Source organism: Notechis scutatus, chromosome 7 (genome assembly GCF_049901735.1).
Source record: "Notechis scutatus isolate UNSWTSFEM ecotype Mainland chromosome 7, rNotScu1.2, whole genome shotgun sequence".
NCBI classification, from domain to species: Eukaryota; Metazoa; Chordata; class Lepidosauria; order Squamata; family Elapidae; genus Notechis; species Notechis scutatus.
Genome location: NC_142015.1, coordinates 1,417,501 through 1,443,508, shown reverse-complemented (window position 1 = coordinate 1,443,508; position 26,008 = coordinate 1,417,501). Strand labels below are relative to the sequence as shown.

Sequence of the window (26,008 nt, the reverse complement as noted above, 5' to 3'; positions counted from 1 at the left end):
CACACAAAAACACACACACGAGTCGTGGTGGCACAGTGGTTAGAATGCAGCACTGCAGGCTTCTTCTGCTGACTGCCGGCTGACTGCAATTTGACAGTTCGATTCCCACCAGGCTCAAGGTTGATTCAGTCTTCCATCCTTCCCAGGCCAGTAAAATGTGGTCTCAGATTGTTTGGGAGCAAGAGGCTGACTCTGTAAACTGCTTAGAGAGGGCAGTAAAGCACTATGAAGCGATATATAAGTCTAAGTGCTATTGCTAATGCTACACACACACACACACACACACAGACTTTAAATAAGTAAATAAAGTTTAATAACAGTCTCCCTTAAGCTTTCCTTACTCCACCAAAAGTGTGGCATTGAAATGAGGACAATCTTATGGAAGCATGGAAGTCAAAAGGTAATATCGGTTCAGATCTGTGGTTAGCTCAAAGTGTCTTTTAATCCCCATTTGTGGTTAACCATGTTACCCAAGTCCAAAATGGCTGAAAACTAGGACTTTATCTTATGGATATATATGCAGTTCTGGAACCATCTAAGAAACTTTTGGTTAAGGAAACAGATAATTCCTCTGAACTCACTGTGAAAATCGTTTCCACAATAGTCCATAGTTGGCCACAAAAACATCAACCTGCCCTTGAATGTGCATTTGTGGGCTTCTACCTCGTTCTGCCTTTAGAGGGCAGCCTTGTACAGATCATTTGCCCGCGAACTCTCTCGGATTTCTGTACTCCCCACAAAAGTTGAAACTCTTACAACACAGATACTATATAGTAGTTTGTCAATGTACTCCTTGCATTCACAACATGCTTTAAATTGCTTTAAATTCGCTGTTGTGAATTTAACACACTGTTGTGTGTGTCCATTGAGGGATTTTGTCCTCCACCTCTAGGAATAAAAGCTTAGATAACATGCGCCAATTAAAGGCTGAATTTGGATTGGCCATGGCAGTGGTGAGATTCAAATCATTTTACTACCGGTTCTGTGGCCATGGCTTGGTGGACGTGGTGTGGCTTTTTCGGTGTGGCTTTGTGGGCGTCGCAGGGGGAGGTTACTGCAAAATCCCGTTCCCTCCACACCCCACTAACCTGCTTTCCAGCTCCGTTCTCCTGGGCAGGGCAACCAAAGGAGACCCAGCCGATCAGCTGGGACTCAGTGGGAGGCAGAGAAGAGATGGGGTTGGCGGGGCCAGTCAGAGGTGGTGTTTGCCGGTTCTCCCAACTACTCAAAATTTCCGCTACCGGTTCTCCAGAACTGGTCAGAACCTGCTGAATACCACTCCTGGGCCAGGGAAGAGGACCGTTTATATATACAGGAAGCATGTTCTTCCACAATAACTGCAGAACCAGAGCAAACAGAACTTTTGTGGGGTTTTTTCTCACACCAAGCTATTTATGCCTTTCAAAATAGCTAAACAAAATATACTGCCAGATACAAATATTGGCTAATATTTTCCTTGCCACCTAACATTTTGCAGGCCATCTGTAAAAAAAAACTGGTTGAGGTCGAAGTCAGAGAATAGTTTAAAAATCCATTCTATTAATATTACTGCCATATCAAAAGTACTATACTATACAAATACTTCTGTATATCACCGAACTGTTGTTACACCGATTGAATCGCTGCCCGCAAAGCTGCTGTTTGTAGTGAGATGGGATCTTACATTCAACTTTACACTTGAGGCAAGAAAAATGAATATTTATTGGTCACCCACTCTGGCTTGAACTGCACTCAGACAGTTATATTCGGGGTGCTGTAAAGCCGTCGGCCTTTCCACTCCAGCACCCCGTGTCAACACTCAAAAAGGCACAAGGAGGCGAACTCTTCACCACTGCAAAAAAAAAAAAAAGGGCAAGATACGCAACCCTTGGCCAGGCCGGGATGCCCCCCACAGCCCATTCTTAGCTCTGGAAGAGGGATGTGGTGAGGCCACACACTAGCAGGCAGAAGGCCGGGAGGCCGGGCCCCTTCAAGGCCCGGCTGTGGACTTGGCCTTTCACCATCACCGCCGAGGAATTGAGGCCCTTCTCTCTCGCCCCCCAAGGGGAGCCGTGCCCTCTGTGGCCAGAGTGGGGCTTGCCGAGAGAATTCAAGCTGTATCCCATCGCTGCGCCCACTGCGGCCAGCCCGGCCATTTTCGCCCCGTGGCCACCTCCGCTTTGACTCTGTTTGCTGCTGCTGCTCTTCGGCGTTGAGTTGGCATCTCCTTTGCTTGCGCCTCCTCTTCTACCTGCCCTGCGGGAAGAAGCAGCGCCGCTGAAAAGGACGAGCAGCAGCAACACGATGCAGCAGCAGGTAATCCAGCCGTACCTCATGGTGGTGCTTCTCCTCCTGGAACAGAAAGACCGAGAGATCAGGGGAGGGCTTCCAAAAATTTAGCAACAGGTTCTCTGCCCGGTTGCTGGGTGGGTGTGGCCTAGTCAGTCTCCTGCACCGTGGTGGGGAGGGGGGCGTTTTTGCCTTCCCCGGGCTCCCGAGGCTCTCTGGAAGCCGCAAACAGGCCCATTTCCGACATTCCCGAACTTCCGGGAGGCCCGTTTTTTTGCCCTCCGTGCGCGCCTTGCACTTCCTGGCATCCAAAACGGGCGTGGGGACTCCCAGGAGGGGCAGGGAGGGGTGGGATTTGGGGGTTCTCCAAAATGCGCAGAATCTTAGCTCGGGGGCTCTCCCGAACCCCCAGCAGCACCCCTGCAAGGGATCGACGTGGCTTCTCGGCTGGCACTGGGGTGGCGGAACCGCCTGGAAGCTTCTGGAAATTCTGTGCTCTTTGACTCTTCCGGACCTCTGAATTATGCCATCTGAATGTCCTCTGGGCACCTGCAGGAGTTTACCTCTTTTGCATCAATAGTGCCCTCTCTGGAGTTGTGGGCTAAAAATGGGGTCTGTGGTCTAATCTGGGGGTCCCCAACCTGTGGGCCGCAGCCTATTCGCCACCGGACTGCAGGAGTGACGGGCCGTTGTATGTGCACACATGTGTGAACTCAGCCCCACTCACATGAGCAAAGGAACTTGGTGTCGGCAAAGGGAGAAGAAAAGATATTTGCAGCAGTGATGGGATTCAAAAGATTTTACTACCGGTTCTGTGGGCGTGGCTTGGTGGGCGTGGTTTGGTGGGCGTGACAGGGGAAGGATATTGCAAAATCTCCATTCCCTCCCCATCCTACCGACCTGCTTTCCAGCTCCGTTCTCCTGGGCAGGGCAACCAAAGGAGACCCAGCCAATCAGCTGGGACTCAATGGGAGGCAGAGAATAGAGGGCGGCGGGGCCAGTCAGACATCCTATTGGCCAGTTCTCCAAACTACTCCACATTTCCGCTACCGGTTCTCCAGAACTGGTCAGAACCTGCTGGATACCATCTCTGGTTTGCAGTCGGCGGGCAGCCCTGGCAGACAGAGGAACTGGGGAAGCGGCAGGGATGGGGAGAGCAATAAACTAAGAAGCACCACGAGGGTCTGAAGCTGATCATCTTTCTGCCAAAGGGCCAAATTGTTAAGTAAGAAACCTACAAACGAGGCCGCACCATCTAGAAGTCTATTTTTACTTCACTGATTATAACATGGGGAAACATGCGCTCACAAAGGTAGTTGATATATATCACCCTAGTAGTGGAGGTTGCATTTTTATTTGTTATTTTATCTTTGTTATGCAATTATTTTATCTCATCTCTTTGATTTCACTCGAGAGCTGTAATTTTGTCAAGTGTTGCTGCTCGTTGGCCAAATAAAACACCCATTTTGATTCCGAAAGCAAACAGGCGGCCAGTTGGCCAATCCAGAACTGCCCAGCTGGGCTTTTTCCCGAAGGAATGGTCTTGCTAAGCACAATTCAGGACTCAGGACACTGCAGAGCCGAAACTTCTGGGAACTGGGAACACAAAAGGGATGGAGAATGGTGTGCACTCATCCATCCCTACACGCACACACACACACACACACACACCTCAGCACATCCCCTGGTGTCCTTGCCCCTCACGTGACTGCTTTAGGCCTCGTCCGAGTGCCAGGAGCAAAGGCCATTTGCAGCAGCTGCTATCGAGAGCCAGGAAAAAGTTTGAGTTTGGGATGCAAAATCTTGCTGCAGTGCCCACAGCAAAATTACAAGAAGCCTGGAGCCAAGTTGTTGAGTGTCCTCCTAATTGAGGGAGAGGAAGGAGAGCTGTTCTTCTCGCCTCGTTTTTTTTCATCTCGATTAAAATCAGCGGAAATAAAATAGATTGAATCCTTATTCCAAGCAGCCCCTGAACGCTTAGAACAGAGGCCCCCAACCTTGGCAACGTTAAGACTTGTGGACTTCAAAAGGTGTAAGAAATTCCAATATATTATATTCCATATAATAAGTGCAGCAAGAATAGCCTTTGCCCAGAATTTCCCTCCGATATTATGACAATAAAAAAGGTTTTAGAATGTGCAGAAGTGGATAGGCTTTCAATGGAAATGAAGGAGGGAGAAGAGAGGGTACCATGGAAATCTGGAATTTATGGTATAATTGGTTGCAAGGTAGACACAAAATGAGAGATGAATGAAAGGTGAAATAATATGAGATGAAATAATATGGCATGAATAAGCATAACTATGTATAATTATGCATAGATACGTAAATAATTATGTAAATGTATGCAAATATGATATAAATCGAATGTAAAATAATTGTAATAATATTTAGTAATATTCTATATACTTAAGAATATGTCAAAGTGAGTGAATGCTACTACAAATGCGCTGCAATGAATCTAAATATGTTTTTCATTGTAGAGTTTGTTTAATAAAGATTATTTTAAACAAACAAACAAACAAAAAGACTGGTGGGCTTCAACTTCCAGAATTCTCCAGCCAGCTATGCTGGAGTTGAAGTCCACAGGTCTCAAGAGTTGCCAAGTTTGGAGACTTCTGATCAAGAGCTTACACCGGCACAGTGTCTGGTTTTTTTTCAACATAGACCATCCTGTCCTTGGATATGGGTGGGCTGGACATGAACATTTGAACCACTAGAAGTCATATTTATTTGACATACACTCAATAAATAAAAATAAATAAATTGAGCAAAGCTGGCTGTGGAATTCTGGGAGTTGAAGTCCACAAGTCTTAAGAGTTGCCAAGTTTGGGCACCTCTGGCTTAGAAGGTGACAGAGAAACAGGAACCTTCAAGGGGCATCTCCTGAGCCCTGGGGTGCCCCAGAAGTTTGGGCCAGTTTTTAGGCACAAAAGGAGAGCTAAAGGATGAGTGGTCCTGAAAACCAGTGGGCGGGCTCTAGAGAGTGCCCTGTCCAATAGGAGCAGGCTGTCCCTCCACTGACACTTCCATGGGGGGCTGGTTTGCAGCAGACAAGAAAAGGAGGCCAGGCGGAGTCTTTGTGATGGGCCAGGGATGAACAAGAAGTGTTAATTTGGTCTGTTAAAGCAGCTTTATGGATTGTCTCCTGTTTTTCCTGGTGAGTTTCCCTTTAACCCCCCCAAGAGATTTTGTTTCTGGGCACAGCCTATCCTGCAAAGAGAAAAATCTGGAGGAAGTCTACTTGTGAAAGAAGTTTCACAGGATCAGTTGCCAATACATGGAGCATGAAGAAAACTGAAGCAATATTATGCATCTCGCAGGAGTGGAAAGTGGAGAGAAAGAGCCAATTTTCTGAGAAATGGGCTCATCTTAAAGCAGAAAAGGATGCAGGAGTTAAGGGCAAAGATTATGGAAGGAGGGTGAAAAAAATATTATAATGACACCGCAAAGAAAGCTAGAAAACACACCAGCTGAACTGCCCATCACTTACTCACTTACGGTCTGCCTGGATTAACCATCTGTGGATGTGGAACCTCAGGAAAGGAAAATGATTCGTCTCTGGAGGTTATGGGAGACCATGCAGTCTAAGAACCTATCGGGACATCTGTGCAAAATCCAAGCTTCGCCATCGGACTGTTTGCTAAAGCAGGCTGAGCTCCTTTGAATAGCCGGCCTGGGTAGCCCCAATTTCAATAGAGGTCACAGGACTTTGCAAAACAGCCCACAATTCAATGGAGGTGGACCCTTTGTGAGGGGTGGGGGAGCTATCAGCCCTTTGTGACTTGCATAAAAAGTGGGAACTGCAATCACTACAAGCTATTAGGCTTTGCTTTCATTTCTTTCAGATAAAGGACTTGGAGATGGGATTCAGTGAACAACAGCTCTGATTTTAAAGTTGTGTTGTTTCATAGTTTCCCCCCTGCCAACTCTTGTAATCGAATAACAGAGTAACAGAGTAACCAGATCACAGAATAACAGAGTTGGAAGGGACCTTGGAGGTCTTCTAGTCCAACCCCCTGCCTAGGCAGGAAACCCTACACCACTTCAGACAAATGGTTATCCAATCTCTTCTTTAAAACTTCCAGTGTTGGAGCATTCACAACATCTGAAGGCAAGTGGTTCCACTGTTTATTTGTTCTCCCTGTCAGGAAATGTCAGGTTCTAGGTTGCTTCTCTCCTTGAGTAGTTTCCACCCGTTGCTTCCTGTCCTGCCCTCGGGGGCTTTGCAGAATAGCTTGACTCCCTCTTCTTTGGGGCAGCCCCTCAAATACTGGAATATTGCTATCGTGTTATTCCCCAGTCCTTCTTTTCATTAAACTCGACAAAGCAGACCCCGCCACCTCTGTTCACACATTCAACCAGTGGTGGGATTCCATTTTTTTTTTACTACTGGTTCCGTTGGGCGTGGCTTGGTGGGCGTGGCAGGGGAAGGATACTGCAAAATCCCCCTTCCCTCCCCACCCCACTAACCTGCTTTCCAGCTCCGTTCTCCTGTGCAGGGCAACCAAAGGAGACCCAGCTGATCAGCTGGGACTCGATGGGAGGCGGAGAAGAGATGGGGTTGGCGAGGACAGTCGGAGGCGGGATTGGCCGGTTCTCCAAACTACTCAAAATTTCTGCTACTGGTTCTCTAGAACCTGTCAGAACCGGCTGAATACCCACCTCTGCTCCACACCCAACCCTCTCCATCAAGGCCTGAATATCCAGCAAGAATAGAGTCGGGAGCGTTTCAGGCAAAAAAGGACCCAGCCTTCCATTCATGTTTTTGATCACTTGGCAACTGCAGAATTCGAACAGTGCCGTTCTCACATGCATTGCACCACAGCCGTGAGCTGCCTCCAAGAAAACACTGGCAAAAGAAAGTCCACACCCTGGACGGACAATCATTAAATGTTGCACCCTCTGAGCTATGCAGGAAAACCCCACTCTTGATGCTTTCTGCTGCCAAACCGTCCTTTTATTAAGAATTTGAGACACAACCATTTCTTCCTTCTCTAAGACAACACATATTTTATTAGAAAAAACAACAACATGTTCACCCCATTGCCCAATGTGCATTAATCTCCCAGACTTAAGCTAAATGAAACAAAGGACACGAGCATACACTTGGAGTAAACAGAGCATACAGATCACAACTGGGGCTACAACTAGCTTTGTGCTACTCAACCCCTGAAGGAATGTTTGGAGTCGCTTCCAAACCGTTTCCTTGAAAGATGCCCAATTTAGTTTGTGCTACTTTGTTCTTAAATCTCGCCCCCACCACCCAAAAAAGGAGAAAAAAAAACCACATTTCTGTATAAATTATTGCTGTAACTTTCCTGTGCGTGTGATATTTGGCATATATATATCTACATCACTTTACTCCTAACGTCATTCTCCTGCTAAATTTCACAAGATTTATCTCTGGTGGGGGTTTTCAGACCATTTCACAATCGATCTCGTGAAACTTAGGAATACAGCGACGCGAGGAGGCGAGTTTAGAAGAGAAATAAGATAGAAAAGATTGGGAGCTTTCCAAAGTTTCCACAGTCTAGTGCAATTTCGGTGTACTTATATTATATTAAATATTAGAAGGTGATCTGGTTAGAAACGCAGACATGCAGGACCCTTCATCTGGGTAAAGGACTTGTGGCTTCAGTGGGGCTTCAGGAGGGTGGAGTTCCCAAAACATTTTGAACCCTCACCGTTGTGCCTTTTTTTTAACACACACACACACACACACACACACACACACACGCTTCACAGACACCCATTGGGTAAACTTCCTGGTAAATTTATCCTGAATCACATTGCAGTCCTTAAAAACATGTCACTTCTTTCAGTGAGATTCATTCCAGAGGAATGGTCTACTCTAAACCATTTCCGCCCCCCTCCAACGTGGCCACTTTAAGAGAGGTGGACTTCAAAACTCCCCGCATTTCCCAGCCAGCCATTCCTGGGAGTCAAAGTCAAGGTATCTTAAGAGTTGCCAAGTTTGAGAAGAACTGGGCTGATCGGGGAAAGGTGTATGCCGGAATCATTCCCTCAAAATTGTCTAAACCAGGGGTCTCCAACCTTGGCCCCTTGAAGGCTTGTGGACTTCAATTCCCAGAATTCCCCAGCCAGCCATGCTGGCTGGCTGGGGAATTCTGGGAATTGAAGTCCACAAGCCTTCAAGGGGCCAAGGTTGGAGACCCCTGGTCTAAACTGAAGCTGGAGAAACAGGAGAGAAACAAAACTTTTCGTTGGCACAAAAGAGAGAGGAGAGGGGAGAAGAGGGCAAGGAATGTCTTTGCCTCCTTCGCTTTTCCTCCAATTCTTTTTTTCTCCAGCTTTCTAGATGAAACCCTGAATGCACATCTAGATCTTCGCCCTTGAAGGGGGAAACAAATATTGGGAGAAAGTAACCAATAAGATAAATCTGCTCTTTGTTTTCCTTTGCACCAAAACAAATTCCTTCTGTGTCCAACCACACTTAGCCAATAAAGAATTCTATCTATCTGTCTGTCTGTCTGTCTGTCTATCTATCTATCTATCTATCTATCTATCTATCTATCTATCTATCTATCTATCTTTCTTTCTTTCTTTCTTTCTTTCTTTCTTTCTTTCTTTCTTTCTTTCTTTCTTTCTTTCTTTCTTTCTTTCTTTCTTTCTTTCTTTCTTTCTCCATGAAGACCAAATGCCACAGAAGTAGGAGAGGAGGAGTAATACAGTTTCTAAAGCATCTGCTGTTTGGCTACCTATTACAGCTCCTCACTTTAACTACAATCATCAGCTACCTTTTTAATGATTAATTCATGGGACTTGCATATCTAATTCCCCCTCCCCTGCATTTCCTGTGATCCATATGGCCTGTACAAAATGGATGCACTCCAGTGTATTGTGGACCACAATATTCTTCTCTCTATCTCATCCAGCGCGTGGCCGGCAATGAATACACCTGCTTTGCAAAGAGAAGGTCCTAGGGTCAATCCACGGGATCTCCAGGTGGATCTGCAAAGAGTCCAGCTGCCCTGGAGGGTTGCTGCCTGTCAGGGCTGAGGATCTCCACCAAAGCGTCTGTGATGTAACTCGGTGGAACCTACATTCACACAGGTTAGTCCAAATCACTAGGTCGAAAGGATTACTAGATTTGTATCTCATGCAATGCCCCCAATATAAACCACCTTGGGGTGATCAGGCCATGGCTTCACTCACAAGACAATGGCTGGGTTCTCACAAGCAACCAAGCTTGTTAGCCTAGAGCAAGGCTCTTCCAACTTGGCAAGTTTAAGACTTGTGGACTTCCAACTCCCAGAATTCCTGAGCTAACATGACTCGAGGAGGAATTCTGGGAGTTGGAAGTCCATAAGTCTTAAAGCTGTCCAGTTTGAAGACCTTGGCCTAGATCAAAATTTTGTGCAAAGCCAGCCACTGTGCAGACCTCTGGCATTCCTGAGAATGCTACCCATAACGTAGCATTTAAGGTGGAAGGGACATTTTCGAATAGGCCAGGAGCAAGCATGCTTGCTTACTTATCCATTATTCCACATCATTGTCCCTGCTAACAGATTGCACAGTCTGGATATCCAGAGCCTGATCAAAGTCAGCAGGAACTTCAGGGCCTCCGAGGTTGCATGGCCCCTGCTGGGCCGGGATGCACCAAGCAGGGCTGCAGAAGAGCAGGGTGGTCTTGCCAGAAGCCCCCTCCACACACAAAAAAAGACTTGCCAAGGGTCAAAGTTCTTGAGCCTATAGCTGCCAGCAGCCAACACCACCCACCCAGTCAGGGAATTCACAAACCTGGGACAAAATGAGTACCGTATCACATTGAAGTATTGAGGAATAGCAAGGGAACGTGAAGAGAAGAAACAGTGGCTTGGAGAAAGGCAGAAGCAAAAGGGAAAAGGAAAGAAAGTATTTTTGATTCTGACTTCCGTCCTTCCGAGGACGTGGGTAAAATGAAGCACCCAGATTGCTGGAGGCAAGAGGCTGACTCTGTAAACCGCTTAGAGAGGGCTGGAAAGCACTGTGAAGCAGGATATAAGTGCTGTTGCTTGGGAAGGGAAGGGAAGGGAAGGGAAGGGAGGAAGGGAGGAAGGGAGGAAGGGAGGAAGGAAGGAAGGAAGGAAGGAAGGAAGGAAGGAAGGAAGGAAGGAAGGAAGGAAGGAAGGAAGGAAGGAAGGAAGGAAGGAAGGAAGGAAGGAAAACAAGGAGAAGGAAGCAAGGAAGCCATGTTGGTGCAGTGGTTAAGAGTGCTGTGTTGCAGGCTAATTCTGCCCACAGCCAGCAGTTCAGTCCTGACTGGCTCAAGATGGACTCAGCCTTCCATCCTTCCGAGGTGGGTCAAATGAGGAGCCAGATTGTTGGGGGCAAGAGCCTGACTCTGTAAACCGCTTTAGAGAGGGCTGGAAAGCACCGTGAAGCGGAATATAAGTCTATTGCTGTTGCTATGATTGATTTCTGGAGGCTCTTATGTCCTGTGCCCATCTGGGGAATCTTGACCGATGAACCAAACAAACTGAGAAGATTTCCTATGTTGGGCAGGCAACTCTTCACCTCTTCAGGTGCCTTTAGAGAACTTGGGGACCAAGGCAGGAAAGGTGGATAAAAAGGCTTCAGTTCAGAAGAAGACATGAGAAGTCTTCTAGGTCAAGGCCAGGAGTTGTACCAAACCCAACATGGCCATTACAAACATGGCAATGAGCATGGTGGGAGAGGGAGATGACCACCAAGGCCAGATGTGGATGGTTGGATGGGGAGAGATGGACAAGGTGAAGAATGCAAAGCATTTTAGGGCTCTGACTCCACAAAAGGTCCATAGTGACTACTGCTAAGTTAAGGAAGTCAAATGAAGGGAAGACCTAGTTTTCCATTAAGCATCTCTTTTATCCCCGCCCTACCACAGCCATCTTCTCCCATCTTCTCTGGATAATTGTTTAAAAGGGCTCGAGAAGGAAAGAGCTGCTCTGTGGAAGAAACTTCTGGATGGCTTCTGGAGGCTTCTCATCCAGCAGGCCTGGTTCCAAAGGACAATCATCCAGTTCCAGCATCAGCTCCAAAAGACGTGGAGAAGACCTGCTTTCAAACACTTGGTGCTGAGAGGTTTCCTCCCCAGCGTCTTCCCAGATTCTCCACCGAGTTCATCGTTGTCAAAGGGAGAAGGAGCGAAGGTGGTTGGTGCTCAAAGTGGCTCTCATTCTAGTCCCTTTCCTTGGAAGAAGAGACGACCTGGTTCCTAAGAGCGAGGGAAGGATTCTGTTTCCAGGGTGCCTGGCTGGGGGCCCAGAAGGCCTCAGTCTTTCAAATCAAGCGTCTACATCATTGCGGGACCATCAGAGATTTCTTCCAACCGCTGCTCGATCATTACACGTAGCACCGAATACCTTAAAGGGATCCAAAATGGAAGAGTTATCCATTGAGAGCAGCTAAAAGGAAGTGACTAAGCTGGACTAAGCAAGGGAGGAAGAGAACGGGATGGAAATGACTTCCTTCCCTGATTAGTGTTTATGGAGATTCTCCGTCCCCCAGGTCAGGGGTCTCCAACCTTGGCCACTTTAAGCCTGGAGGACTTCAACTCCCAGAATTCCCCAGCCAGCAAAGCTGGGAGTTGGACCACCGGGCTTAAAGTGGCCACGGTTGGAGACCCCCTGATCATGGTGTCAGCGTTCCAGAAAACCTTCACTCCAACAAATAACTCCAAGACATCTTCTCAAAAGTTCTGTTTCATTTGGATAGTAAACTGGCGTATCTGGGGAATCCCGAATCTGAAAGTTCCAGGCTTCCTTACAATAAGCAAAACCTACAAATCCACCCCCTGCACCTATCATCGCATCACAAGCCCCAATCACCATCCGTCCCAACTTGAGATGTTCTCTCACCCAGGTGCAGAAATAACATGACCTTGACTTAGAAAAAGAATGTTATTATGTCTAACTACATACACTCCAAGAAATTCCCCCCCCCTCCCAATTTCCCAGGGTCAAGAATGTGGCCGCATGGAAGCGTCTGGTGTCAATATGGCTTCCAAAGCTGACACATGGTTTCTCTCCTCATCCCAAGAAGTTTCTTCAGCTCTGAGCTGAGCTGAAGAAGCTTCTTGGATGAGAAGCGAAACGTCTTCCAAGAAAAACCAAGAAAGTCTTGGAAAAAAAGCACCTTTGGGATTCCCCAATTAACACCACGAGGTTTTTGTGCTTCCATGTCAATATTTGCGTTGTTCTTTCCAGAAGATAGGGGGACATCCTTCATCTTGGGAAGCATCTCTTAGATCCTGAAGCAAAACCAGGGCACGCATTGACATGCCCAGTCCCTTCCATTTGCGTATCCTACCTTTCTCCCCAAAATGAAAGTTATGTGTTGCCTCTAGTAAATCCTTTGAAGTTTGTTGAAGAAATAACTTACTTGTGCTTTAATTTTTTCACTTCCCGGTCTTCCTCCTCTTCAAGTTTTTGGATAAAGCTCTTTAGAACTGGCATTTCAAATTTAATATACTGAGCAACCTGGATAGACGCACAAAATATGGAGAAGTGAAGCAGACAGTTTGGGAACACCCAGTTTTTGCAAACCTCACGCAGTCCAGTGCTGTGATGGCGAATCTATGGCATGAGTGCCACAGGTGGCATGTAGAGCCATTTGTGCTGGCATGCGAGCTGCAGGAAAACTTACCTCACTGCACATACGCGCACCGCCTCACAGCTGATTTTCAGCCGGTTTGACGGCTTTTTCGGCCTCCCAGAGGCTTTAGGAAGGCTTCTGCAGGCTTTTCAAGCCAAAAACTAGGCCCGTTTCATCACTTCCTGTTTTCCCGGAAATACCAGAAGTGACGAAACGGGCCTAGTTTTCGGCCTGAAAAGCCTGCAGAAGCCTTCCTAAAGCCTCTGGGAGGCCGAAAAAGGCGTCAAACCGGCTGAAAATCAACTGTGAGGCGCAGTGCAAGTAAGGGGATGGCGGGGGTGGGTGGGTGGGGATTGCGTGCGCATGCACACGTAGGGAGCATGGGAGGACACACGCATTGCCTTTTGGGTGCTGGCATGCGAGCGTGCAAGCACGAGCACAAATTTTGGCACAGGAGCCCAAATAGGTTAGCCACCACTAGTCCAGTGGGCTCCTTTTGTATAGGTGCAGAGAAGAACGCTCCTCACTCTCTGTTCCTCAATTCTGGCAGCTTTAAGATGGGTGGACTTCAACTCCCAGAATCCCCCAGGCTGCAAGGTTGAGAAACGCTGCTCTCCAAGCCATTTAGGGCACCACAGCAACAAAATAAGGCTAACGGTGGGGAAATGGAGGCTCATTTTATCCCTCGGTGCTATTTCTGAAGCCCTTGTGTCCCTCTGCACTTGGGGGAAATAAAGCACCTATAAACTGGACCTTCATGTCTCACATTTCCTCCAGAACCCAAAAAGTTAGAGACAGCACCACTCTTCTCCCACAACAAACTAATTGTGCTAAGATACAGTTAAACACCCATCTCTTTAAGGTTTGAATGAGTAGGTTTTGTGGGCCTGGAAAAAAAAAGCGAAAATAAGAATGTGTGACCCCCTGAAATAAATGTAGCAGCAAGTACTCAAAATCGTTCTCAATAATGTATAAGCAATTGAGTTATTGATATAATGAGAAATAATTACACCAATAAGTAAGGAGCTATCTCCTGAAGACATGGGGGTTTTTGGAAAGAGAGTAAAAGTTTTAATGGTGGGGCCCAGCACGTTCCTCTTCCAAAGACGTTGGACCCCAAGGAAGCACTTCCAGGTGATAAGCAAAAGGATGGATTCCCACCCCATGACGACTCACATCGTACGTGACTTCTTCCACCTGGTCCTTCTCCATCAAAAAAACCTTGGAAACCTGTTCACACGGTCCCTGCAGAATCCGGGCAATCAGCGGGTAATCTGTGGCCTTGAGTTTCTGCTTTTCTGCAGGAAATAGAGGAGAAGGATGAGGGTTGGGATCCAGACCTCAAGGACAACTCATGAGGAGAAAGGAAATGACCTCCTCTAATACGCAAATCCAAGAAACTTCCCCCAGTTTACACAGCATGCATGAAACCATGGCACCAGTTGGATTCCCAGCCAGCAAGTTCGTGCATCTTAAAGTCGGGAAATGCTTAATAAGCAAATAGGCAAATACAACAACTGATTTAATGTTAACATTTGTTCCGTCCCTTTAAATGTCTTTATCATGACTTTATCCACCTGCTCACCAGAGTGGGCCCCAAGAAAGGACCTTGGGTCCAAAAAACAACACCTTGCATAGAAGCCCTACCACTGCAAGACACAAAAACATCCTTCTCACCTCCACTGGTGTGTACAATGTACAGAGCAAATTCTTCCGCCGAGTTTTCAATCTGAAAACAGGAATAAAAAAAAAGAGAGGATTCGTTCTCTGTGCACGCAGCCCTGATCCATCGCCCCAAACGCTTCTTGCTCCAAACAGGCCAAGATTGGGTCCCCTTGCTAAGGAGTTCCAGATGTCCAGATCATCACTGCCTGATATCCTGACTTCAGTTGAGACAGCCTGGTCTAGTAAATTAAAGTAGCAAACTAGAAACCCCAAAGGATGAGAGTTCTAGTCCCATTTTGGGCACAACACCTGGCTAGAGGACTTTGTGCCGATCACCAGAAGACTCTGAGTTCTAGTCCTGCCTTGGGCAAGACGGGGTTGTTGTTATGGGAAAAATAGGAGGAGGAAGGAATATCAGGAGGGGGGAAACGGGGTCACGGGGGACTGTAAATGACGGATGCCAGAGTTGGCTTCATTCAGGGCAGTGCCGCTATGTCGCCTCTAATGGATCCTTGGAAGTTTATGGAAGTTTGGCTTGAGAATCATGATTTAATTATGGCGATGGCTGGAATCCTGACAGGTGTATAGAGGAAGGAGGGGAATCGTTAAGAGAAAGAGAAGAGAAGCTAAGGTTTGGTGTTTGAACCCTAAGCGAGAAAGCTGGCCCACCCCTGACCTCACCTGCACTGGAAACCAACCGGAATAAGAACCAAACATGCCTTAAATTTGTTGAGCAGCAGCTTCAGAACTTGTGGTGTAGTCATGGTGCTGTTGATGCGGACGTTCGTGACGGAGCCATAGGCTGGGGTGAAGACGGACGTCTGAAGGAGGAAGCAGAAGGAGAGAGAAGGGTTGGAGAAAAAGAACCAGGCAAGGGGGCGTTTGTCAGGGGAGGAGGAAGCTGTTACAGAGGAGGCACAAGGGGGGTGAGGACAACGTTAGATTTAAAGACAGAGTTCCCACAATATGATCGACTGAGTTAACAAAAACACCAAGGTAGTGTTCACAGAGAATAGAGTGGAGTGGAACGGAATGGAATGGAATGGAATGGAATGGAATAGAATAGAATAGAATAGAATAGAATAGAATAGAATAGAATGGAATGGAATGGAATGGAATATAGAATAGAATAGAATAGAATAGAATAGAATAGAATAGAATAGAATAGAATGGAATGGAATGGAATGGAATGGAATGGAATGGAATATAGAATAGAATAGAATAGAATAGAATAGAATAGAATAGAATAGAATGGAATGGAATAGAATAGAATAGAATAGAATAGAATAGAATGGAATAGAATGGAATGGAATGGAATATAGAATAGAATAGAATAGAATAGAATAGAATAGAATAGAATAGAATAGAAGAGAAGAGAAGAGAAGAGAAGAGAAGAGAAGAGAAGAGAAGAGAAGAGAAGAGAATATAGAAGAGAATATAGAAGAGAATATAGAAGAGAATATAGAAGAGAAAAGAGAAGAGAAGAGAAGAGAAGAGAATATAGAATAGAACAGAATAGGTTAGAAGGGACCTTGTAGGTCATCTAGTCCAACCCCCCCCCAAGCGGGAGACCCTACACCATTTCTGACAAATGGCAATCCAATTTCTTCTTGAAAGCCTCCAGTGATGAAGCTCCCACAACTTCTGAAATCAACTTCTGTTCCACAGGTTGATTGTTCTCCCTGTCAGAAAATTCCTCCTTATTTCCAGGTTGAATCTCTCCTGGGTCGATTTCCATCCATTATTCCTTCTCTGGCCTTCGGGTACCTTGGAAAACAGCTTGACCCCCTTCCTCCTCCTCTCTGGGGCAGCCCCTCAAATATTGGAAGACTGCTCTCCTGTCTCCCCTGGTCCTTCTCTTCCCTAGACTAGCCAGGCCCAGTTTCTGCAACCGTTCATCATATCTTTCAGCCTCCAGTCCCTTAATCATCCTGGTTGCTCTTCTCTGCACTTTTTCTAGAGTCTCAACCTCTGTTTTACAGACCTTCTTGCTTGGTTTTCCCAAGAGATTCCCCTCCCTGCCAGCCCCCCTCCCTGCCCCGGAGGCTCACTTTGTGATTGTAGAAATGCCCGTTGATGGAGAAACGGTGGCGCTTGATCCTCCGCTGTTCACTGGGGGTGCGAAGGTTCCCTCTGCGGCGCACGCCCACATCGCTCCGTGTCCGCATGAGTTGGGGGGTCTCTTCTAGTTGAGCTTTGAACTCGTCCTCTGAAACGCAGAGTTGCAAAGATGGGTTAAAAGTAGGCAAACATCCGAGGCATCCGAAGAACCGGAGGCCTTTCTCAAAGGGGCAAAACCAGGGTGGCTGCCCCACCCTTTTGGGATGCACATCCCACCCCTTTCCTAGGTGTCAGCAATGCCTGTAAAGTGGGGAGGGGGCACTTTATAACACTCCCAGTTGCTGCAAGTCAGACGCATACGGGTAGTGCTGTGGCCTGTCCGCCGCTGGCCCCTTCAGCAGCTGAATTGGAGGAGGAGGAGGAGGAGGAGGAGGAGGAGGAGGAGGAGGAGGAGGAGGAGGAGGAGGAGGAGGAGGAGGAGGAGGAGGAGGCATGGGAGTCAGGGTCAGCAGTAAAGCAATCTGAGAGCTCCGAGGGGGAAGAGGGAATGGAGCTGGCAGAGAGAGAGAGAGAGAGAGAGAAGAGAGAGAGAGAGAGAGAGAGAGAGAGAGAAGAGAGAGAGAGAGAGAGAGAGAGAGAGAGAGAGAGAGAGAGAGAGAGAGAGAGAGAGAGAGAGAGAGAGAGAGAGAGAGAGAGAGAGAGAGAGAGAGAGAAGAGAAGAGAGAAGAGAGAGAGAGAGAGAGAGAGAGAGAGAGAGAGAGAAGAGAGGCGAAGCCTGAGCCGTCCATCAGCCCTCAGATGGAGAGTCAACAGCCCCCAGGTCTGGAGGTGACTGATGAGGAACAGCAGTGCCTGACGCATGGATATGCAGAAGGCAGAGGAGAGGAGAGCAGTGGAAATCTATGGGCCGGTCCTTGGGACGGAAGAGCCACCGCTGCTAGCGAAGTCCCACCCGAGCTCCGGGGATCAAAGGCAGGGGGCGGAGATGAACAGGTGTGGCAGGCAACTATTCATCTCCCCTGCCAGACGGACTTGTTAGCCTGTGGTGAGAGAGAAACTTTTGGCCAGGGCTGCCGACCCTCCTCCATCCCGTCTGTCCAATACAGAAGGACACTTTAAATTATGGAAAAACACACACACACACACACACAATGTGGATGTACGAAGACGGACAATATTCCCTTTGTTTTGCCTCCTCTAGGAAGAGACACATTTCAAGTCCCGGCTTGAGCAGGGAGAACCGTCTGATGACTGGGCGCCTTTTAGAGATAGGAGCCAGCCTCTCCGTTGTTACGTTCTTCCACCCCCAAAAAGAGATGCTTTCGACATCCAACAAAGGCCACGTTATGTGCACAGAGCATTGTGTGTGCAATCTGCAAAAGGAGATTTGCTACCCGGGGCTCTCTTGGATCTTCATTTCACTCTTATAAGGGGAGAGAAGGGGAGCGGAGGGAAGAAAGCCATCCGAATTAATTGGAATTAATTAACCTCCCTTCCGTGGAGATGCAATTAAATCATGCTGGAATTCATCAAGCCCACGAAATCCTCCTTGTGGCGCTCGGACCGTCCCAAGGAGGCCCGGCAGCCAACTTCTCGCTCTCCTTTTGTGGCCTGGAGCGGCGCCACTATTGTGCCATGAAATTCACAGATGCCGTTCTGGCAACCAGACGGCAAAGCTCGGCCATTGTCCGATTTCTGTAGAGACCTGAAAAAGTGCCTTTGGCTGAGGCTTTCTCTCCTGTTTGGGCTTTTCAAGTCATTTAATGGCTCCCTTGCAATTTTACAGCCTGGGGGTTTCATTACATTTATTTTTGCCACGGGACAGCGATTAAAAACTCCTGGAATTATTGGTGGATTGTTTTCTAATCCATGAAATTAAAAGGCAGGAGGTGGGGGGGGCAATTTTGATATCCAGAGGCTTCTGGGGTTCAAACTTCCTTGTTAGGAAATGAGGAGCTCAGTTTGAACCCCAGAAGCCTCCTGCAACTACCCAGCCTTCGTTGCGCCTTTCCAAAATTATTTGGCCCTACCTATTTGTTTTTTTAAAGTATTTCTGTTAGAATTTCCCAATGCAATGAAAGTATGAGAAAAGAAAGTAAAAGAGGAAAAATAAGACAATGGGAAATAAGGACACTGCTTCCCTATTTGTTCCCCTTTTTCTATCCCTCAAACTTTCACTCCAACTTTCAAAGCAGCCAACGCTGTTCTTCCTCTTATTTTGCCTGCACAACAACCCTGCAAGGCAGGCAGGCCTGAAAGCAACCTGGAGATTCATGACTTCCTCTTGTTATTATATCCTCATAGGGGAAACTAACATTTTCTTGGGGCTCCCCAATGCCCATATGACACCCTTCACATCACACCGCCCTGATCCAGTTCTACAGAGGAATGATTGATGATCTGTCATCTGCACGTCTATAACTGGCTCTGCAACCCAACAGGACAGACACAGACTCCAGAGGAGAATTAGGACTGCAGAAAAAACAATTACTATCAACTTGCCTTCCATGGAGGACCTGTATATCCTGCACGAGTCAAAAAGAGGGCTGTGAAAACATTTACAGACCCCTCACATCCTGGACATAAACTGTTTCAATTCCCACCCTCAAAACGAGGCTATAGAGCCCTGCACACCAGGACAACTAGACACAAGGACAGTTTTTCCCCAACGCCATCATTCTGCTAAACAAATAATTCCTTCAACACTGTCCAACTTAGTATGTCTGCATTACTACTATTATTAATCTTCTCATCACTCCTATCACCCATCCCCTCCCACTTGTGACTGTATGACTGTAACTTGGTCACTTGTATCCTTACGATTTATATGGACTGTATGATTTGATTGCTTATTAGTATCCTATGACTATGATTAAGTGTTGTACCTGATGATTCTTGACTCTTTTATGTCCACTGAGAGCATTTGCACCAAGACAAATTTCTTGTGTGTCCCTATGATTCCTATTAAGTGTTGCACCTGATGATTCTTGACTCTTGACGAATGCATCTTTTCTTTTATGTACCCTGAGAGCATTTGCACCAAAGACAAATTCCTTGTGCCTCCAATAATCACACCTGACCAATAAAGAATTCTATTCTATTCTAATGCAACAACATGCAACGTTATTAATGTAAATAAATTGGCTCTGTTTTGAGGATTCAGTTCCTGGCGCAGCAGAGATGCCCACCCTCCTCCCATCTGAAAAAGGACTTTCTGCTTCTGCAGTAGAGACTGTGGCTGCCCCCCCACGCGACTGAACTGGGGAAGGGGCTCCAATCTATTTTTTCTATTTCTATTCTATCCCCGGAGAGGTTTGTGGGATTCCTGGTGCAAATCCCTAGCATAATGAAATTCTGCTAATCCATTTTTAATTGCCTCCTCCTCTTCCTCCTCCTCCTCCAGCCTTGGTTTTTGTTCATAGATCATGACTGGCCAGCTCCGCTTCAGACCATAGAGCAGCCAAGGGGGTGGGCTGGGGGATAATGCAACGGGTTACGAAAAGGCAGGTCTCCATCCCAGCTGCCATGCCGCTAGTTCCAAAGCTGACACCTTTTTCAACATTGCAAAAAGGTCACAAAATAGAAGAACAGAGATGGAAGGGACCTTGGGGGTCATCTAGTCCAACCCCCCCCACCCAAGCAGGAGACCCTACACCATTCCTGACAAATGGCAGTCCAATTTCTTCTTGAAAGTCTCAAGAGATGAAGCTCCCACAATTTCCAAAAACAGGCTGTTTCATGGGTTGATTGTTCTCCCTGTCAGAAAGTTTCTCCTTATTTCCAGGTTGAATCTCTCCTTGTTCAGTTTCCATCCATTATTCCTTGTCTGTCCTACGGGGGCCTTGGAAAATAGCTTGACCCCTTCCTCCTCTCTGGGGCAGCCCTTCAAATATTGGAAGATATTATCCTGTCTCCCCTGGTCCTTCTCTTCCCTGGACTAGCCAGGCCCAGTTCCTGCAACCAATGTTTTAGGGTAGAAAAGCCACTTATTGTTCCTCGTTTAACTAGCACTGGTGATGTTACCTAGCTTGGGTTATGAAATGTCTTCCAGAAAACCACCAAGCTCAGAGAGCACCAAGGATCTCTCATTTCAAGCCCGAGCTATAGATATTCTCCTTTATTTAACAAAATGGGGCGGGAGGGAAAGGCCTCTGAGAATGAGGAAGGAAGGGCTTAAACACGAATTGACTTAGATTGGATCTCTGTAGAGATTCTCAGTCCTGGTTGTCCCAAAGGTGCTTTTTTTTTCAAGAGGCAACTGGATTTTCTTGTTTTTCTTTTGAAGATGTTTCGCTTCTCATCCCAGAAGCTTCTTCGGCTCTGACTGGATGGTGGGGAAGGGAAGGATTTATATTCCTTGCAGACAGCTGGTCATTTGCATCCTTTGAGAGGGTCGTTGAGGCATTTGGAAGTTTACCTGTGTCCTGTTAACTGTTGCATCTAAAATTGATCCTCCTTGCAGACAGCTGGTCATTTGCATCCCTTTTAGATGCAACAGTTAACAGGACATAGATAAACCTTCAAGCGGCCTCAACGACCCTCTAAAAGGATTGCAAATGACCAGCTGTCTGCAAGGAGTATAAATCTTTCCACTCCCCACTATCCAGAGCTGAAGAAGCTTCTTGGATGAGAAGCAAAATGTCTTCAAAAGATCAAACAAGAAAGTCCAGTTGCCTCCTGAAAAAAAACACCCACCTTTTGGACTTAGACTGGATCGTCCCTTTTCTCTCTGACTTTTAAAGCCGCTGCTACGGAAGCTGCCCTCTGCAATTCGCTCCTTCCCTGTTGAGGTTTTGCAACAGCTCTTTGACTGCAGGACTCCTGCCGTTAAGGGAGGAAGTGAGAAGAGGAAGTTATCAGCCACTGTCAGCCGATGATAAGATCAGCAAACTCTGCCTGGCAGCAGGACCGACCTCAGCTTCCTCCTTATTGGTGTGGGGCCAGCTCAGCAGCTCTGGCTCTACAGAAGTCGGCCTGCAAACGTGCAATTGCCACATCATGCACAGCCCAGCATGATTCATTCCATGACTGCAGGGTGGTTGGAGCCAAAACTTTGCCTGAGGAAGTGGGGAAAGGGGGCAAAATGCATTGCTTATGTTTTGCAAATGCTAACCAGAGCAACTACTAGCCCAGGGGTCGCCAACCTTTTGGGACCTCAGGGACCACCAACCTCATCATTTTATATCCCGCGGACCAGACACCCTGGGAAAATCCCCCCAAAAGTCTGCAGGAAAATTCCCCACCCCGTTTTCCTACCGATCGATCGTTCTTTATTTGGGGTCTCCAGCTCCGTTCTCAGAGGGAGAGAGAGAGAGAGAGAGAGACTTTGGGCTTCATGCAAGGAAAGCAGCAGAAGCAGCAGAAGTCTTTCTTTCTCTCCCCCAAACTCAGCCAGAAACGAGTCTTTGTGAGACTTGTCACAGCCTCTTGGAGCAGGAGGCCTTGCAGGGCCCCAAAGACTCATGTCTGGCGGAGTTTGGGAGAGACAAAGAAAGACTTCTGCTGCTTTCCTTGCGTGCAGCCAAAAGCAGAAGAAGGAAGAAGCGGAAAGAAGCAGCCCGGTGGCCAGGCCAGGCGCGTGGGGTGAGTTCCCCCCTCCGCCCTTCCCCCCTCCCTTCACTACCTCGTGTTGTTCGCAATGCAAGCGATGCAAGCCTTGTGTTCCTGCACAGTCTGGATTAATCGCTTTGTGGGGGACGACATTTCTCTGCGGACCACCAACATTTTCTCATGGACCACCAGTGGTCCCCAGCCCACTGGTTGGTGACCACCGGCATAGAGGATGGGGTGTGTGTATGTGTGAAGGGGTTCCCAAGAGTTGAAAGGATGGGTGGCTGCTTTCCTGGGAACAGAAAGCAATTTTCTGGAATGGGAAGGCCTTGCTGGGAGACGAATGCACGATGATAGGTCTTCTACACACACACACACACACACACACACACGGTACAGCAGGAAAGCCTGCACGTACGTTAACCTCTCCGGAAGGCCGAGGATCCAAAGGCTCCTTCAAGGCTGAGAAAAGTGGCTGCTTCTTCATTCTAGGGGCTGCAGTGAGAGGCTGGCTTGTTACTCCTAAGGGGAGACGGTCACTCTGGCGGCCAAGAAATCTCCAGCCCATCGGCGGCTCCCCTGTTTTCCCCAGCAGGAAGGAGAAGCCATGGCAACTCTGAGGAACAATGCCTTGTGTTGCAAAGGAAGGAGGACTCCTCCGTTGCCAAGGGGAGGGGAAGCCAAGCTGATTCCTTCACATCCCTGGGTGCCAGATGTGTGTGTGTGTGTGTGTGTGTACAAGCTTAGTGTCTAGTGCTGGCCTTGAAAATTCCTAAGCCCTGGAGCTGAGCTGGTTCACATCAAAGGGCTGTGTGGGGACTTCCATTCTCCCCAGATGCCACAATCCCACACAGGCAGGCATCTGCCCGTATGTGCATGATGTGTCTTTGTGTACGCATGTGTGCACACCGACAAAGCCCTCCTCCTCCTCCTCCTCCTCCTCCTCCTCCTCCTCCTCCTCCTCCTGTGATTTCCCAACCGATCGCATATTCTGGCAGATAATTCGGGGCTAAGCAATCACTGTTCTGTCTGCCACAAAGTTCTCTATTTTTAAAACCATCCAAGCTGGAAACTCTCTTAGAGCAATTAATCCCCAGGGTTGAGCAGAGATGCTCGCTCCCAATCCTGAAATGAGACATACATTGCCACCTTCTCCCACAGGAAGGAGGGAGGAAGGGAAGGAAGGAAGGAAGGAAGGAGGAAGAAAGAAAGAAAGAAGGAGGTAGGAAGGAAGGAAGGAAGGAAGGAAGGAAAGGAAGGAAGGAAGGAAGGAAGGAAGGAAGGAAGGAAGGAAGGAAGGAAGGAAAAGAAAGAAAGAAAGAAACAAACAAAGAAAGAAAGAAAGAAAGGGGAGGGGAGAGGGAAGGACAGAAGGACGGAAGGAGGAGGAGGGAAGGGAGGGAGGGAGAGAGAAAGAAAGGAAAGGAAGGAAGGAAGGAAGGGGAAAAAAAGAAAGGAGGGAAGGAAGGAAGGAAGGAAGGGAAAGAAAGGAAGGAAGGAAGGAAGGAAGGAAGGAAGGAAGGAAGGAAGGAAGGAAGGAAGGAAGGAAGGAAGGAAGGAAGGAAGGAAGGGAAGCCAGACTCAAGATTCAGTGGCAACTGGGGTGCCATAGTAAACCGGAAGGACCAGGTTGTTGGAGACAGATGGAGAAGGTTTCTCTAAGTGGTCACTAGGAGTTGAAAATTACTTGGATGGCACATAATCAATTTGGGGAGGAGGAGGAGGAGGAGGAGGAGGAGGAGGAGGTCTATGCGAAGTATGCCTTAAACTAAACGAAAGGCAGGATATAAATCTAACCAACACTTGTGATAATATTATTATTTTTTCTTTCTGAAACAGTACAAGGAGACCCCATGGGTGGAAATGTCATGAAAAGGGAGCGTCCTTCTTCCCTTCACCCCCCCCACCCCCACCCCCGGTCTGATCTTACCTGTTTTCTCATCCGTGGCATCCCCTTCCGGTGTGGGCTCGGCCTCCGTTACCTGAATGTCAGGCAAAGTGCTGGGCTTAATGACAGACCTGGGGAGGGGAGGGGGGGGTGAAAGAGAGAAAGAGGTAAAGACCCCAGTTGAGGGGGAGGGCAGGAATAGACGAGGGGACCTGGTCAAGTTTTAGGAAGCGAGTCATTCTCCTCAAGACGCCAACCAGTCAAAGGACCTTTGGCCCATCCGTTGGGGCTTGGAGGTTGGCCCAAGGGAGCCCCATTATGGAAGCCCTGCACAGCTGGCCACAGGCCTACCAAGAGGGAGACGTTCCCTCCAGGGGTGGGATTCCATTTTTTTACTACCGATCCTGTGGGCGGGGCTTGGTGGGCGGGGCTTGGTGGGCGTGGCAGGGGAAGGATATACTGCAGAATCCCCCTTCCCTCCCCGCCCCACCAACCTGCTTTCCAGCTCCATTCTCCTGTGCAGGGCAACCAAAGGAGACCCGGCCGATCAGCTGGGACTCAATGGGAGGCGGAGAAGAGGTGGGGGGTTGGCGGGGCCAGTCGGAGGCGGGATTGGCCGGTTCTCCCAACTGCCCAAAATTTCCGGTTCTCTAGAACCGGTCAGAACCGACTGAATCCCACCTCTGATCTGGATGACCTTGAGCCAATCCCAAAAAAGCCTAAAAAACGGCACGGATTTGATGGACGGTTACAACCACGGAGTACCAAGATCAGGTCTTCGATCCGCTGACTTCTTGAATCGACAAAACTTCCCCACCTTTGAAAGGCCGCTTTCTCTGCAGTAAGAAGCGGCCAAGAAGGCCCCCCCCCCCATTGTGGGGCTGTCCACTTCCAAGGGATCTGGGCTCCTTGGGAGCCGGAGGAACCCATCCCATAATAGTGCAGCTGCTTAGGATTAAAAGCTATAATCTGGGCAGCTGCAGACACAGATGAACCAGACTTTGCTGGGAGGGACGGAGGGAGGGACGGAGGGAGGGAGGACAGAAAGAGAGAGAGAGAGAAAGAAAGAAAGAAGAGGGAGGGAGGGAGGGAGGAAGGAAGGAAGGAAGGAAGGAAGGAAGGAAGGAAGGAAGAGAGAGAGAGAGAGAGAAAGAAAGAAAGAGGGAGGGAGGGAGGGAGGGAGGGAGGGAGGGAGGAAGGAAGGAAGGGAAGAAAAAGAAAGAAAGAAAGAAAGAAAGAAAAAAGAAAGAAAGAAAGAAAGAAAGAAAGAAAGAAAGAAAGAAAGAAAGAAAGAAAGAAAGAAAGAAAGAAAGAAAGAAAGAGAAAGGGAGGAAGGAAGGAAGGAAGGAAGGAAGGAAGGAAGGAAGGAAGGAAGGAAGGAAGGAAGGAAGGAAGAAGAAAAAGAAAGAAAGAAAGAAAGAAAGAAAGAAAGAAAGAAAGAAAGAAAGAAAGAAAGAAAGAAAGAAAGAAAGAAAGAAAGAAAGAAAGAAAGAAAGAGAAAGAAAGAAGAGGTTGGGAGGGAGGGATGGGATAAAACTTTGGGGTAAAACTCTCAATAATCCCAATTTCATTCAAAAAGTTAAGGGTTTCAGGACCAAATGAGCTGAACCTTCTGGACAAAATCCAATTTCCACTCCCAAATATTCTCCGTTGAATATTGTATTGCATTGTATTGTAGCATATATTATAGTATATTCTAACGGTATTCTGTTATTTGATCATAAATAATTCATTTATTTGATGAATAAATAACTCAAGGCAGCGAACACACCTAATGCTCCTCCTTCCTCCTTTTCCCCCCACAAGAACCACCCCGGGGATGTGGGTTTGGGTGCGAGAGGGGCATTGAGCCTGGCAGTGAAGGCACCAGGTTGGAAAGCAGGAGGCCAGGAGTTCGAGTCCCCCCTTAGGTCCCAAAGCCGGCTGGGGGATTTGGGGCCAGTCCCTCCCTCTCTCTCTCTCTCTCTCAACCCAACTCCCCATACAGAGTTGTTGTGA

General features: G+C 47.7%; 1 protein-coding gene and 1 long non-coding RNA gene across 2 annotated transcripts in view; both read right to left on the bottom strand.

Annotated features, from left to right (window-relative positions):
* Positions 1–1,342: 1,342 nt before the first annotated feature.
* Positions 1,343–6,815, bottom strand: LOC148130004 (uncharacterized). Its single transcript, XR_015750334.1, has 2 exons — positions 5,762–6,815; positions 1,343–2,328 (listed from the first exon to the last, which is right to left on the bottom strand). It is a non-coding gene; the product is annotated as an uncharacterized LOC148130004 (long non-coding RNA).
* A 438-nt stretch (positions 6,816–7,253) lies between these two features.
* The window catches only part of RASSF2 (Ras association domain family member 2), a 39,906-nt gene continuing 21,151 nt past the window's right edge, over positions 7,254–26,008 (bottom strand). The window contains exons 5-12 of the mRNA XM_087969875.1: positions 24,053–24,141; positions 16,563–16,720; positions 15,231–15,332; positions 14,524–14,575; positions 14,023–14,144; positions 12,634–12,731; positions 8,459–11,615; positions 7,254–8,381 (exon numbers count right to left, since the gene is read on the bottom strand). Of these exons, the coding sequence (XP_087826001.1) occupies positions 11,546–11,615; positions 12,634–12,731; positions 14,023–14,144; positions 14,524–14,575; positions 15,231–15,332; positions 16,563–16,720; positions 24,053–24,141 (691 nt within the window). The 3' untranslated portion in view covers positions 7,254–8,381; positions 8,459–11,545. The remainder of the gene's footprint in view (positions 8,382–8,458; positions 11,616–12,633; positions 12,732–14,022; positions 14,145–14,523; positions 14,576–15,230; positions 15,333–16,562; positions 16,721–24,052; positions 24,142–26,008) is intronic.